The sequence below is a fragment of the Ischnura elegans genome, chromosome X (assembly GCF_921293095.1).
Source record: "Ischnura elegans chromosome X, ioIscEleg1.1, whole genome shotgun sequence".
NCBI lineage: Eukaryota > Metazoa > Arthropoda > Insecta > Odonata > Coenagrionidae > Ischnura > Ischnura elegans.
In genome coordinates, this window is record NC_060259.1 from 103,222,570 (window position 1) to 103,235,797 (window position 13,228).

The window sequence follows — 13,228 nt, forward strand, 5'->3', positions numbered from 1 at the left end:
TTATGAGAAATGAAACAAAACCACAGTAGCTGAAACTTGACAGGAAGGCTTATTAGTTTTCTGATTCGCTTGCATCTAAATTCAGCAATCCAAGAGTACAGTATCCCTATTATCATTGCTGTTTCCAATGAATTACTTATTTGCATTTCTTTCATGAAAGGGTAGTTTTCTTCTTTTATGGCATTCCAATGTGGAGAGAAAATGGAATTAGAGTGAACACTGCTTCATAAAGATACACAATAACAATACATTCACTGAGCAAGGGTAAACAGTGATAATGCTCATCATTTTCTTGCAGTTTCCATTGATTATGCACTTCTTCTGAATTGGTTTTAATGGATGGTACCTATATGTCTACAGACTACACTCCTCATCTCCTCCTTCTAATGGAAGAAAAATACCTCTCTTTATCACCACTGTATGCATGTAGTAGTAACATGCATATGCTGTGAAAAGGACCTCATTAACATTGCTATTAAAAATTACATAGGTGCCATGTTTCAAACATCTTGTTGTAGATTTACTATTATTGAAAAAAATTGGAATGTCCTACATGACCATTTTTCCTCCTTTTCTTGAGAATCCTATCGTTGATAGGCATAAAAAAAACAATTAATTTACATGCTGTTAAGTTCGTAAAGACTTAAGGTAATTAGTGGCTAACCTAGTGGATTTTGAGGAATTATTGCAACTATATCTACATCACATCTATAGAAAGCTATCATACTACATGATAGACTATAATTATCCCATCATTTACTTCCCTACTTGTACCCTGATAGCTTTTGATTGTGGCCTGTTACATCCATATTTCTTGATGTGTAGACATTTATGTACTTCAGAATACTAATCCATAGTGATGATTCCTTGTTGTACCATATATTGCACAGTAGAACACTGCGAATTACTTACTACCTCCCTCTGATTATTTTTGCCAGAGACATCTGTCTCCGAAGTAGTAGGATATATTGTACCATTGGGAGTAGTAAAATTTCCATAAGTAAAGCATTTACAAGGGATTTAAGTAAGTAAAAATGGAACCACAAAATAACACATGTACCTATATAACTCTTAGAGTGAGGACAATATTCAGTCTGAAATTATTAAAGTAAGAAAACTTTCTTCTGAAAAAAGTCAAGAGAAGCTTTTAGGATCATTTTCCATTTCCTTCAATAAGGATGAAATAGTGTAGTGGTATAGGTACTTATCATGTAAGTACTTGACTATACAGAAATAAAACTCAGGCGTTGAACGGAAAGTAACACAAATTAAATATTTCATGGTTCGTTTTTCCGGCAAGAGCCCATAAGATATGTCTGAATATGAAAACCTTGCATTACTACATAATCAAATACTTTTATTCGAGCATAGAACTAAGTTTACTTCCATATGCATTTAAGTACACCAGGACTAGCCATGGTGATAACTTTATGGAGTTGCCCAAAATGCACAAATTGCGCAAAAAATCTACCGAGAAAATATCATTCACCTTAACCAGGATTCGAATCTGGATCTCCTGATATCCAGTCAATTGATTTTGCTAGTTAAGCTACCGAGGCGTCATTCTCCCCTGTGGAAATTTGAGGACTATGCTGGACATGCATATGTAATATGGGGCAGCTTAGCCTCTGGATTTTCCTCCACATTGATTCATCTTCACATGACAGTTTCGCCGGTGTTGCAGCAGGCGTCTTCAAGTTTGAATCTTCAACAACATCAGCAAAACTGTTGTACAAAGATGAATCAATGCGGAGGATGACCCGAAAGCCAAGCTGCGCCTACTGAACCACTCCGCGGAAGCCTCCATCAGCTAATGTAATAAATGTGGACAGATAAAATTAATTCTTTAATGATTTATGCATAAGCTAATTGGAATTAAATTCTGAATATGGCATATGGAGCTATCAAAAGCTGGTGAGCCATGAAACTTTTCACAATGACCCTAAAGTTCATCTTAGTGCAAAAATTCCACTGAGAAAAAGCGTTCACTTTACCCTGTGGTCAAAAATGATTCCCTCAATCCAAAAGAGAGAAGAATGCATACATTATCATTTTTTTAATCTATAGCAAGAACTGGTAGATATTTGTTAGGTACTAAGGATTTTTTGAATTAGGAATGTTTTCTTAATGATTTTAAGGAATGTAAAATTCACTGAAAAATCATAATTTCATACAAATATATTTAAAGATTTATACATAATATGTAATAAAATCAACTGATTTTGGTAATGCATGTACCACACATTCACGTAGTATGGATTTTATAATGTTACAAGCATTCACCGTCACTCATTCATCATACACCCATCAAATTGTAATGACTTAAGGATTCATCACCCATCCACATGGTATTCGAGAAAAAGATGCCTTATTTAAGTTATTCATCGAGTTTCCACAATTCATTTCTGCCGTCTCCTGGCCAGCAGGCTCCAAACAGGACCCCAAGCTCTTTTCCCACAATAGTCACACAAACAAGCAGAAGTCGAAAACACACTGAACTCTTAATAAAAGCTAAGTCCATGAGCAAATACCAGTGTGAAACAATCCACATATTACAAACACACAAACAGATTCCATCAGCACTTGAACAGGCACTGCAAGGTCAATTCATTGCAATCCATTTCTTAAATTTGAAAATATCATTATCTAAGGTAAATGACTTATTGTACGGCATACATGATCATATACATAGCACTAGCAGAGAGAAAACTGCTACATTTATCAAAAGAATTTTCAGTATATTACATCAGATTCTGAAGCACCTCAGGTGTGCTTCAGGGTAAAAATTAGATAATATCTATGAAATGGTTTGTAGGGCAGATAAATATAAATATACAGGTTAATAAATCGTTAAATGCACTACTTGAGTCCAACTTATACTACAAAGTCATAACTTGATAGCACATATGAACAAGCACTGACTATTAGAGATGAAAACACAGAACCTTCATTGAACATATTTTGCTGGTCAACTCTTCAATTTCCTTTTCGATTGACATAACACTTCCAACAGGAGCATATCTGACTTAATTCTTTTAACATGCGATATGGTTTAATAGCCATGCAGTCATATTTAAGTGTTTATCTCATTTCTGAATTGTTCCTCAAAACTTTGTCCTCTCAACAGAAATAAGATAACTTTCAGGAATAATCCTTTGAGCATTTTCATTGAAACCATTAAACAACTCTTCATTGGCCTTCACTCTCACTGTCACTTTTATCTGAAAAGTAAGAGCATGATTTTTATAGAAATAAAGAAGGACTCCAAATCAAATACAACATAAAACAAAACATGCACTAAAAAAGATAAAATTGAATAGCATTACAAACTACAAAGCATGCACTTTAAAAACAAATAGCCTTAAATTACACAGCATTCAGATGAAAAGAAGACAAATTCAAACAATCAAAAATCATGCTGATTAAAATAATATAGCCTTAATTAGCTACAAAGCATGCAGATTAAAAATGTGAACATAACATAAGCAGCATTAACATATATTAGTTAACCCTAAGCTCAGGTATGTCTGGGGAGCCATTGACAATGCTGTAATTCTCTTTTGACATTCTTCTAGCAAAGCCACGTGCATTGTTTACAGTACTGTAGTTCCAAATATGTGAAGAAAGAACATGGATATTTATAAATTGTCAAGCGACAAAATAATAACCATTTTAAAGATTTTACCCATAATTTTGGCACAAACTTTTTGCTCAAAACAACACATTCCAGCCTCTTAAAACAAATGTGGATATTACTGACAATTGTCTCAGGCGACCAGACAGACCTTTCTTTCCAGGGTAGGCATGTCTCTTTAACCGATCATACAGGTCTTCCTTGTTGCCATAGATGCTTGCATTAGACCGTGCTAGGCTGTTCATCTTTCCCCCATTGTGTAGGCTCTCTGTAATGAAATTTAAATTCTTTAGTATCTTATAAAAACAAATTTTGAGGAATCATAATAAAATAATGGCTATCTTAATGCACTCATATCTTTGTAATGCAAGCAATTGACGACTAATGTCATAGTTTTGATAATCAAACTGAAAATACTCGGGCCCCTCTTCTGAATGGAATGGTGACTGAGCTATTTCTCACGATAGAGGCATAAGTGGTAATTTTCAAGATTGGTGTGACCTAGTCATAATTCGAAGATTCAGAACAGAGTTATCGCAGCTGAAATACTACCAGAAGCGATGCTTCTTAAGAATTCTATAGAGCAGATGCTATTTCATATTCAATTGGGAAATTTTTACAGCCTAATTATTTTGCTGATCAAAATTTTGCCTGTCTCTGTTCACAATAACGATCACTATAATCGGGGCAGATTTGAAATAAAAACTTGATTGGAGAGCCGTGTTAATGAAAACCATCTTTTCCATTTTTTTTTAGGAATTATAGAATTGTCGTTATCTGCCACTTTCCGTAATGAGCTGTGGAATTGAGACGACAAGTACTTGCAGCTCCTACTAATATAATAATATCTTATTGCTATACTGCCCTACTATCTCATTCCTGTGTCTGTATATAATGCCAAAAAGATGCTTTTCTCTACTTACCCTTCATGTAAGTTTCATTATAAAAGTTTGGCATCTCCCAACCATCTTCTTCATCATCATAATAATGTGCATAAGTAGAGTGGTGGGATGGAGCAATAGACTCAGCATAAGGAGCTGGTGCTCCATAATAAAAGTTCACTTGAGATCCATTTTGCTCACTAGCTTGTGTGAGAATTTTCTTTGGCTCCTTCTTACGTGCAGATCTGAAACAAATTTGAAAACATTATTTGCAATAGTCTACCCACAGTAATCGGAGGTGATGAGTCAAGTTTCATTCCTCAATTATTGATCCAGTTACCTCATGCATATCATCCAAACCAAGAGCACAATAATGATGATGAAGATTACTGCACCAGCAATCCCACCAGCAATGTACGCAAACTCAGACTTTTCTGTGCAATGTTTTCCAGTGAAGCTTCCGATGCAACGGCAAGATGGCTGCCCTCGGCTGTCCTTCACACAGGTACCCTCATTCTCGCAAAAATCTTCACACACATCTGTAAAAAGTACATGATCATGAAGTAATATATTTCCCATGATTGAATAGATAGTATCACGTGGCATGCACTTCCATATACTCACCAACACAAACTTTTCCAGTTCCATTGTAGCCTGGTTTACATTCACATTTGAAGTCACTAGTTTCTGGGATCAGTAAACAATAGGCATTGGCATCACAATGCATTTCTGGGCCGTTCATTTCACAAGGGTTGGAACAATCTTCCTTACTGGCCTGAAAGTGCAAAAACTGGATTAGAATGGATTCATTGCAATGTGTTTTGTGTAGTAGACATATGGTGTATCTGCTATCTTTTACTTACAAGTTTGCATTAATCTTTGGAAAAATACAGAAAAAAATTAAATATACACTTTAAATATAGAAATAATGAAACGAAATTTGTGCAGAGTTACATTAGTAGGAGGGTGACAAACTGAACTTTGTTTTAGTCACATTATCCTTTTTAATTTTCCACTGTAGTTATAATTTGATGATGGAGATTAAATGAGCACCTGTTGCAGAATTATAACCATCACTATATTGACTACAACTGATTACATAATAAAGAGAACATTAACATAGTTTTTCTTCGCGAATTCATCAGAAAAGGCTTGTTGGACTTGATAGTAAAAAAATTAATAGGAATTCTCCAAGCATATATTAGCAAAATTGATGGCATGCAAACTAAGGCACAAAAAGCTCTTTAGCATGAACATTAATGATGATAAAAAGATTTTATTTATCCCTGAGGTCGGCAACCAGCAACGCTAAAATGTACGGTTGGTTGCCGTCATTGATATTCAGACTCTGGATTTTGATGGAAGAGAAAAAAATTTAACTAGTATTTTTGTCACCGCTAATAATATGCGATATGCTTTAGTCACCAATCACTTTCTTAGAAAATGATAATTTTATGGATGGGGTCCACTAGAGGATTATATTTGCTTACCGAACCGGTACCCTTGGTACTTGTGTTAGGTGGGCATGGAAGGCATGTCGTCTGTTGCCCATCTGGTTGATATGTTCCCTTCTTGCAGGCTACACAGCTATTCTGAGTGCCATTTAGGTAGGTTCCTTAATGGACAGGAGATAAAATCAATGATTAGTGGAAAAAACATCATTTATTGCACTTAACTAGTCAACAACATGTGCAGCTAGAGTAAAATTAAATAAAAAACATACCAGGCAGACAAACAGGGAGTGAACATTCTTGTATGGCTGCAGCACCTAGTTTAGCAGTGGTTCGGCCAAGAGGGCAAGCCTGACAAGCAGCATGAACACCACGGGTGCGGTATGTGCCCCGTGGGCACGGCTCACAGCGCCCATCAACACCCAGCTGCATGCCTGAGGAGCATTCATCTCGGCACTCCTAGTAATAAATTAACACATTTTTCAGGTCTTATTCAGAAATAATAACTTAAAATCAGCCACTGTAACACAAATAGAGCTCACAAAAGCCAAGTTATGAAAAGTAACATTTTCAAAGGTATAAATGTGACAGCTGATGCAAGAGGTTTGAAATGCCCTTGCATTGTAACAATGTGTAGCATTGTGGAGGGTTGCCACCAGAAACATATGGTCTCAATTCTGGAAAATGGGGAAGAGTAAAACCTTTTGAGTGGATAAAATATACCCAGTTTTTAGCCTTACAAGCTCATCTTACAAAAATAAAATGAAGGAATGTCAAAGCAGCCAAGGGGACTCAGAAAGTATTACCTAGCACAATGGCAAAATAGATATATATATTTGGTTCAAATAATAACATCCAAATTGTCACAAGTACATTGAAATTATGAGTAAAAGTTTGTGGGTAAACCAGATGGAAAGTTACCACTAGAAGGTATATGTTCACTAGATGGTTATGTACATTACATATTCTTGTTATGATAATTTGTTCTATTTCAATTGATTTTTCTAATCCAACAGACTCTTACCTCCACTGACACAGCTTCTGCAGTGCGAGTGGTTTTTCCTAATCCACAAAGTAAGCAGCGGAAACTACCTTCCTGTGGCTGATAAAATCCATGCCCACAGCTGCGGCATAGTCCAGCATCATGGTCGTAATACTTGCCAGCAGGACACCTCTCTAAAATCAAAAGGATTTCTAGTTTGTATAGTCGTTCAATGACTACAGAATGACATAGGTTATTGCTTGTTAATTGCTGATTTAAATAAACCCAACAATTTAAAAATATTATTTTACATTCTGCATATCTACATACTATATAGAACAAAGTTGAAAACTGTATTAGTTACACCATAAATAACTCGAGAACGCCTGTACTGATTTTAATGATATTTGATTATTTGGATACGTCTTGGATAACAGAATAAATGCTACCAAAATAGTAAAAGTTAAAAAAAAAAAAGATCTTGATCTTAAGGTTATTTTTTAGAAGTTGGTAACACTGCAAAAGCTATAGAGCTGGTAAAGACTAGATGATTTGTATTGTTTTAACCAATTTAATGACTGAGCTTGTTAACAATATTGAAAACATTTTAATCCGTAAAACAAATTCAAAATGTTAAAATAATTTTAAAATCATTCAATTCAAGCTAAGCCCAGCTGGAATTGAGATGTCAACTAACACATCCCTACCATGTGTGTAAACAAATCTCTAAGCAATTTTTGACCAACAGTAATGGCTGTGTACCTGTCGATGAATCAAGCGGATTGATTTCATTTCCTCTGTAGTTTTGCAGTTTCGTATCATCGAAAGATGAGCTTATCAACAAAGCGTTCACGAACATGATTGATAACCACAAAAATCACAAACGGTTGATTAAGCGAGCAATTTTGGTGGCTACGAATGAAGATGTGGATGCCTGTAACTTGGTACATCAGGATCAAATAGTTTGTACTCTGCATTAATTCAAATGTATTGACTGCGTAACAAACAAAAATGAAATCACCAACTATCCATCTGAATTTTTAAAGTGCTTAGATGTGTGTGACTTCCTATGGCACAATTTACATCTGAAGGTAGGTTCGGAGTTCATGATGCTTCGAAATCTAAGCCAAACAAAGTTATGCTATGGAATGCGTTTGGTGATAAAAAAACTGATAGTCAATGTGACTCATGTGACTTTACTCAAAGGAAAATTCAAAGTTGAGGAAGTCATTCCGAGGATTCTCATGATCCCAACCGATATGCCCTTTGAATGAAAACAAATTCAATTTTCAAGTCGTGTTGCACTCGCAATGACGATTATCGAATCACAAGGTGAGTGTTTGTGCTTGGAATCTAGAAACGTCCTGTTTTTCTCATGGTCAAATATATGTTGCATGTTCACATGTTAGTAAACCATCCGCATTATTTGTTCTTCCACTGATAAAAAAGCAAAAACTGTTGTATATCAGAAGGTACTCAAGTGAATAAAGCTGAACGTGTAGAGAGATTGGGGCACGTTTATGCATTGGGCACTGGGGCAGGTTTACGCTGTGCACTTTTCCGAACTGGGTTATATGTATCTAGCATGCCACAAGTCATGACATATTAATGCTGCTCTCAAGGGTCTATTTTCACGAGATATTGAGTGTCAGTCAAGCATCGGTCTAGCATTGCATAACATGCCCCAAGAAAGGGGCAAGTCTTGGACCTAAAAACATTTTTTTACGCTTAAAAATGAAAATGGGCCAACAGTGTAGCCAGTACATAGCGAAGTTTAGGGGGCTGGCCAGAACTTCATTATACGTGGGCCCGCACTTGTGAGCTTTGAATTGTATTTCTAACAAAGTTAACGTCAGTAATATTGCAGTGATTATTTCATAACCTTGCAAATCCATGAAATTTGCATGTTTTCATTGCAAAATTTTCACAGTGCTTCAGAATGTGCGACAAACATTTTCAGGGACAAGTCACCCATTGGAGAGATGAGTTTGTCTTTCTGCATAGTCAAGGCTTCCATTCAAATACTGTTGAAATCATCATCAAACTTGGAATGGGGAAATGGAATTCTTGTACATATACAATATTATTCAGTCTTATGTTGATATAATTAAACAAGAGAATTAATTAGTTACTCTCATGATTTCCTGGTTTCCACCATATTGTTTTACACGTCTGATGACAGCAGTTTTTCCAGCATGTTTAGTCAGGTCAGCATATTTGGCATGGTCAGTTTTATGACAAATGGGATTGTACATGTATGCCAAAGTGGAGGTAGGAAAAGTCATTTTTCAGTTCCACCACTTTGGCCTATAAATACAGGCCCATTGTGCATCAAACTACATGCCTGACATTATGATGGAGGTGTGGTTACCATGGAAAATTTTGTCTTCAGGCATGTGACAATGCGGTGGAAACAAGGAAATCATGAGAGCATCCACTGCTCATCATGGAGGCCCTTGCAAGTACATAATTAATTAGTTACCTAAGTACACTAATCTCTGCTGATGGGAATAAGTGAAGCTCTTCTTGTCCAGTTCATCAAAAACATCTAACAAGCAATCAGTGAATGTTTGCAACTTCTTCGATTTAGAGAGAACCCGGCATATTTCGAGCATAGTATTCTTTTGAGCTCAGCGCCTGACAAGGGTTGGGTGTCCTTTTAGTCTGAGAAGAGGATTTCAGGTGCTAAGGATAGATTTTTGCTCAAGCACACGTGTGTGATTATTAAATACACCTTGCATCACAATTTGATCACCATTATCGAAACTAGATGATTACAGAAACCAATAAGTCAGATCAGTAAACTTATTCTGGCAATTTGAAGAAGAGAAGGAGGGGAAGGAGGCATGAGGCTCAACTGGAGGGGAATGAAACACGGAGTGGAGAGGTTGTAACAAAAAGGGGGGAAAGAGGCTGGTCTGAGTGAAAAGGTCAACACTGTCTTGGATTTTGGGAAATGCATGAAGCTGGTTAGGATATGGAAAGGAGGATTTTGGGCGTTTTTTCTTTAATAGGGGTAACTTAAATGCAGGATCATCAACATCTACTTGTTTAGAGTGGTGAATTTTTTCCAATGAGCTTCTACAGTCACTACTCACAATATTTTTCAAGTTTCTCCTCATTTTTCAACCTAATCAATAAAGTAAAGAGTGAAATCTCCTACATTATAGCTAAATTAGTCTTATTCATTTTATCATATATGTATGCCCATGAAATTTTATATTTTTGCACTCAAACTTAGCACTTTTCTTCTTCTTTTATTGTCCTCCATACTGATCAATATCACAAGGCCATCCATAAAATTGCACTCTATGTAAAACAGCACTCACTAGATGCTGTAGGAAACCACCACAGACGAACCAAGAGGGGAGGAGGGGTCAATGGTGGAAATGGGGAGGGGTGGCAAGCACAAGGGGGTGGGCTTTGCACTCCACATATTGGCTTTGCCCTATCAATAGCAGGGGTTGGAGTTAGCACTTTCTTCTAGTCTGAAAATAGGAGCTCTGGAGCAAATGGTAGTTTTCTCCTCGAATACTTTGTTATACGTGGTATGTACTCATTTCAATATGCCTTCGTTAAAAGCGAGAATTTCTTACATGGCAATAAAGGCCTTTTTTGATGGGGAATGGCTTTCACTTTGTTAAAAGTGGGACTTTGCTATATGTAGGTTTTTTTATAAGAGGACTCCACTGTGTACACGTATCAAGCATGATGGTCATTAAAGAAAATAACAAAAAATTCCTTGATTCACCCAGGCCTCTCAATAATGGAAAGTTTTACAGTGATGAAAGAGCAACTTAAAAAGGAAAACATTTCCTACCCTTACATTTTTCAATTTATGTATTGAAGCATCATACCTTTGCAGTCCCCAGCACTACGGGCTCCACGACCAACTGTCACTCCAGGTCTTCCAGCAATGAGGGGGCATGGTGTACACTGCAGTTGCCCTGACTCACTCTGGTATGTTCCCAAAGGACAAGGTACACACTCACGAGTCTCCTTCTCAAAGTAAGTTCCAATGGCACAGGGAACTGAAAGAAAAAATTGGACAAACACGATTGAGTGTGAAGCTTAATAGGATTGTCTTCATAGACTAATAGGATGACAATTTTGTCATTATTGGAGTACACATTGCTGGTTTCTCTTTACATGCATTCCATTTAGACCATAAGACTGTCTATCACAAATGATGGATGAGTGCTCAATACAATGAATCATCATCCTGTACCTTTAATATTAAAGTCATGGAAGTAACAAAATTTGAACTCGAATGAAGTTGGGATGTAACATGCAAGTTTTAGGACAAGTTATTAATCTATATATAACATTCTTAGATAAAATTATATCATTTAAGTAATTCAAATCTGGGTTAACCCTTTCACGCCGGATGTTGAGTGGAGCCAATGGTCATTTTCATATGCACAAAACCTGATGTTGGGTATAGTTGTCAGGGATTTTTCAACGCAAACGGCAGTCGGCTCTGGCCAGCGCCAGGGAAGGAATGTGACCGCTGAGGTAGAAATTGTCCAATGCATTCAGGCCTGGCCTGAGACTCAGCTTAGCGAGTTCTTAGGGCCACTCCTTGGTAATTAAGCCCGACCCTCCCACTCATTTATGATAATCCTCGCTGCAGGAATCCGTTGCGAAGTGGTTACATTGTCAACAGTTTTTCAATGATATATTTTGTTGCATACTATAATTTTTTATGCTTTGAAATGAATTCTTCTTTTTGCTCTGTGCATAAGCAATTTTTAACAAAATTTTAGCATTTAAAATAACGGACCTCTGGACTTGTAGTCTTAGTACTTTATGTTCACTAACTTGGTCATTATTAAGGCTAGAAACCAGGGGCCGTATTCTGTATTTCGTCGGTACCGCACCGATCGGTTTCCCTTTCAAGCCCACCGACTGGACATCATTCCGTACCGACAACGGATTCCGCACCGACGACGACACTTTCAGCGATTCTGTAAGGTCGTCGGTTTCAAACCAGTCGGTACGGTTCCCCTTCCTTCCCAAACAGGGAAAATCCGAATATATCCGAAGTTAGAAGTCATCTAACGTGTTACCACCAATTAAAGAAGGGTAAAACAAGTGAAGACTCATTGGCACAGTTTGTTGTTGTCATTCTCAATCTTTTTATTTGCGGAAATTACGACTTATTGCTAGATTAAAATAATCGATATTGGATAAGTTGTTAACAATCCTTATATAATGTGTGGTAGTAATGCTGTACCTACAGTATCGAAGGAAACAATATTACAACATCACAATAAAGTTTGAATGTGATGGAGATTGTTGTTGCTGGAATGAATTATTGAAACTATCCTAGAGATCATAGTTTCTTTTTTTAAATATTGGTTCCGTATATTGCTATTTATTCATGATTTGGTAATATAGTCGTCATTAAGTAAGTTCCATCTAAATGTTATCAATGGAAGATTATGCCATTGGCACCGTAGCAGACGAAAATCACATACCATGGAACGTGAACGTATATATACAAATATACTATAGGATTAAAATCAAATGTAAATGTTATATTAGAGGAACAAGTTAGGAAATTGTTATAAAAATATGGACCTGGGTGTAATTAAAAGAAGTGCAATGACGAGGAAGTAAAGAAATTGTGATTGGGTGAAATACATATGTATAAGTTGCGCATTCCAAGTGAGAGAAAATGGCAATATTGCGGCAAACCTCATACTTATTAACAAATATCTTCTTTTACTGTCAAGGGAATCAATGGCTGACGATAAAATGAAATTTAGTTGCCTATTAAAAATGAAAGAAACTGATACCGTTGTGGCAAACTTCATACTTAAATAAAAAGATCTTATTTCTATGCCGAGAGATACGCCAATTGATGATTGAGTGAAATAATAGTTGCCTATTCAGAGTGAGATAAAGTGATAACATTGCGGCAAAACTTATATTTAATCAAAAGTATCTTTTTTATGTCAAAGGAGCAAATAAATGATGGTAGAGAGAAATAAAGCCTATTACAAGCGAGTGAAAGTGCGGTAACATAAATGAGAGAAAGTCATTATATGTTAGCAAACCTCATTTTTATTAACCATTATCTTATATTTCTGTCAAGGTAATTAATATAGATGAAGACACAGTGAATTATAGAGGCGTATTCGAAGGGGCAGAAAAAGATAACATTGGAGAAAACCTCATTATTTACTCGGTGATGAGGTAAAAACAAAATAAAACGTACAATGCGCACCGGGGAGTTCATGAAACCCACTAGTCGGTGGCCGTACCGACACCTTTT

General features: G+C 36.4%; 1 protein-coding gene across 3 annotated transcripts in view; it reads right to left on the minus strand.

Annotated features, from left to right (window-relative positions):
* Positions 1–2,163: 2,163 nt before the first annotated feature.
* Positions 2,164–13,228, minus strand: part of LOC124171909 — a 129,536-nt gene continuing 118,471 nt past the window's right edge. For 2 of the 3 annotated variants that reach the window (XM_046551319.1, XM_046551318.1), the window contains 9 exons: positions 10,806–10,979; positions 6,991–7,142; positions 6,239–6,425; positions 6,006–6,130; positions 5,140–5,290; positions 4,856–5,054; positions 4,558–4,760; positions 3,786–3,902; positions 2,164–3,221 (listed from right to left, as the gene is read on the minus strand). In XM_046551319.1, the coding sequence (XP_046407275.1) occupies positions 3,190–3,221; positions 3,786–3,902; positions 4,558–4,760; positions 4,856–5,054; positions 5,140–5,290; positions 6,006–6,130; positions 6,239–6,425; positions 6,991–7,142; positions 10,806–10,979 (1,340 nt within the window). In that variant the 3' untranslated portion in view covers positions 2,164–3,189. The remainder of the gene's footprint in view (positions 3,222–3,785; positions 3,903–4,557; positions 4,761–4,855; positions 5,055–5,139; positions 5,291–6,005; positions 6,131–6,238; positions 6,426–6,990; positions 7,143–10,805; positions 10,980–13,228) is intronic. The other variant, XM_046551320.1, reaches the window with a different exon arrangement.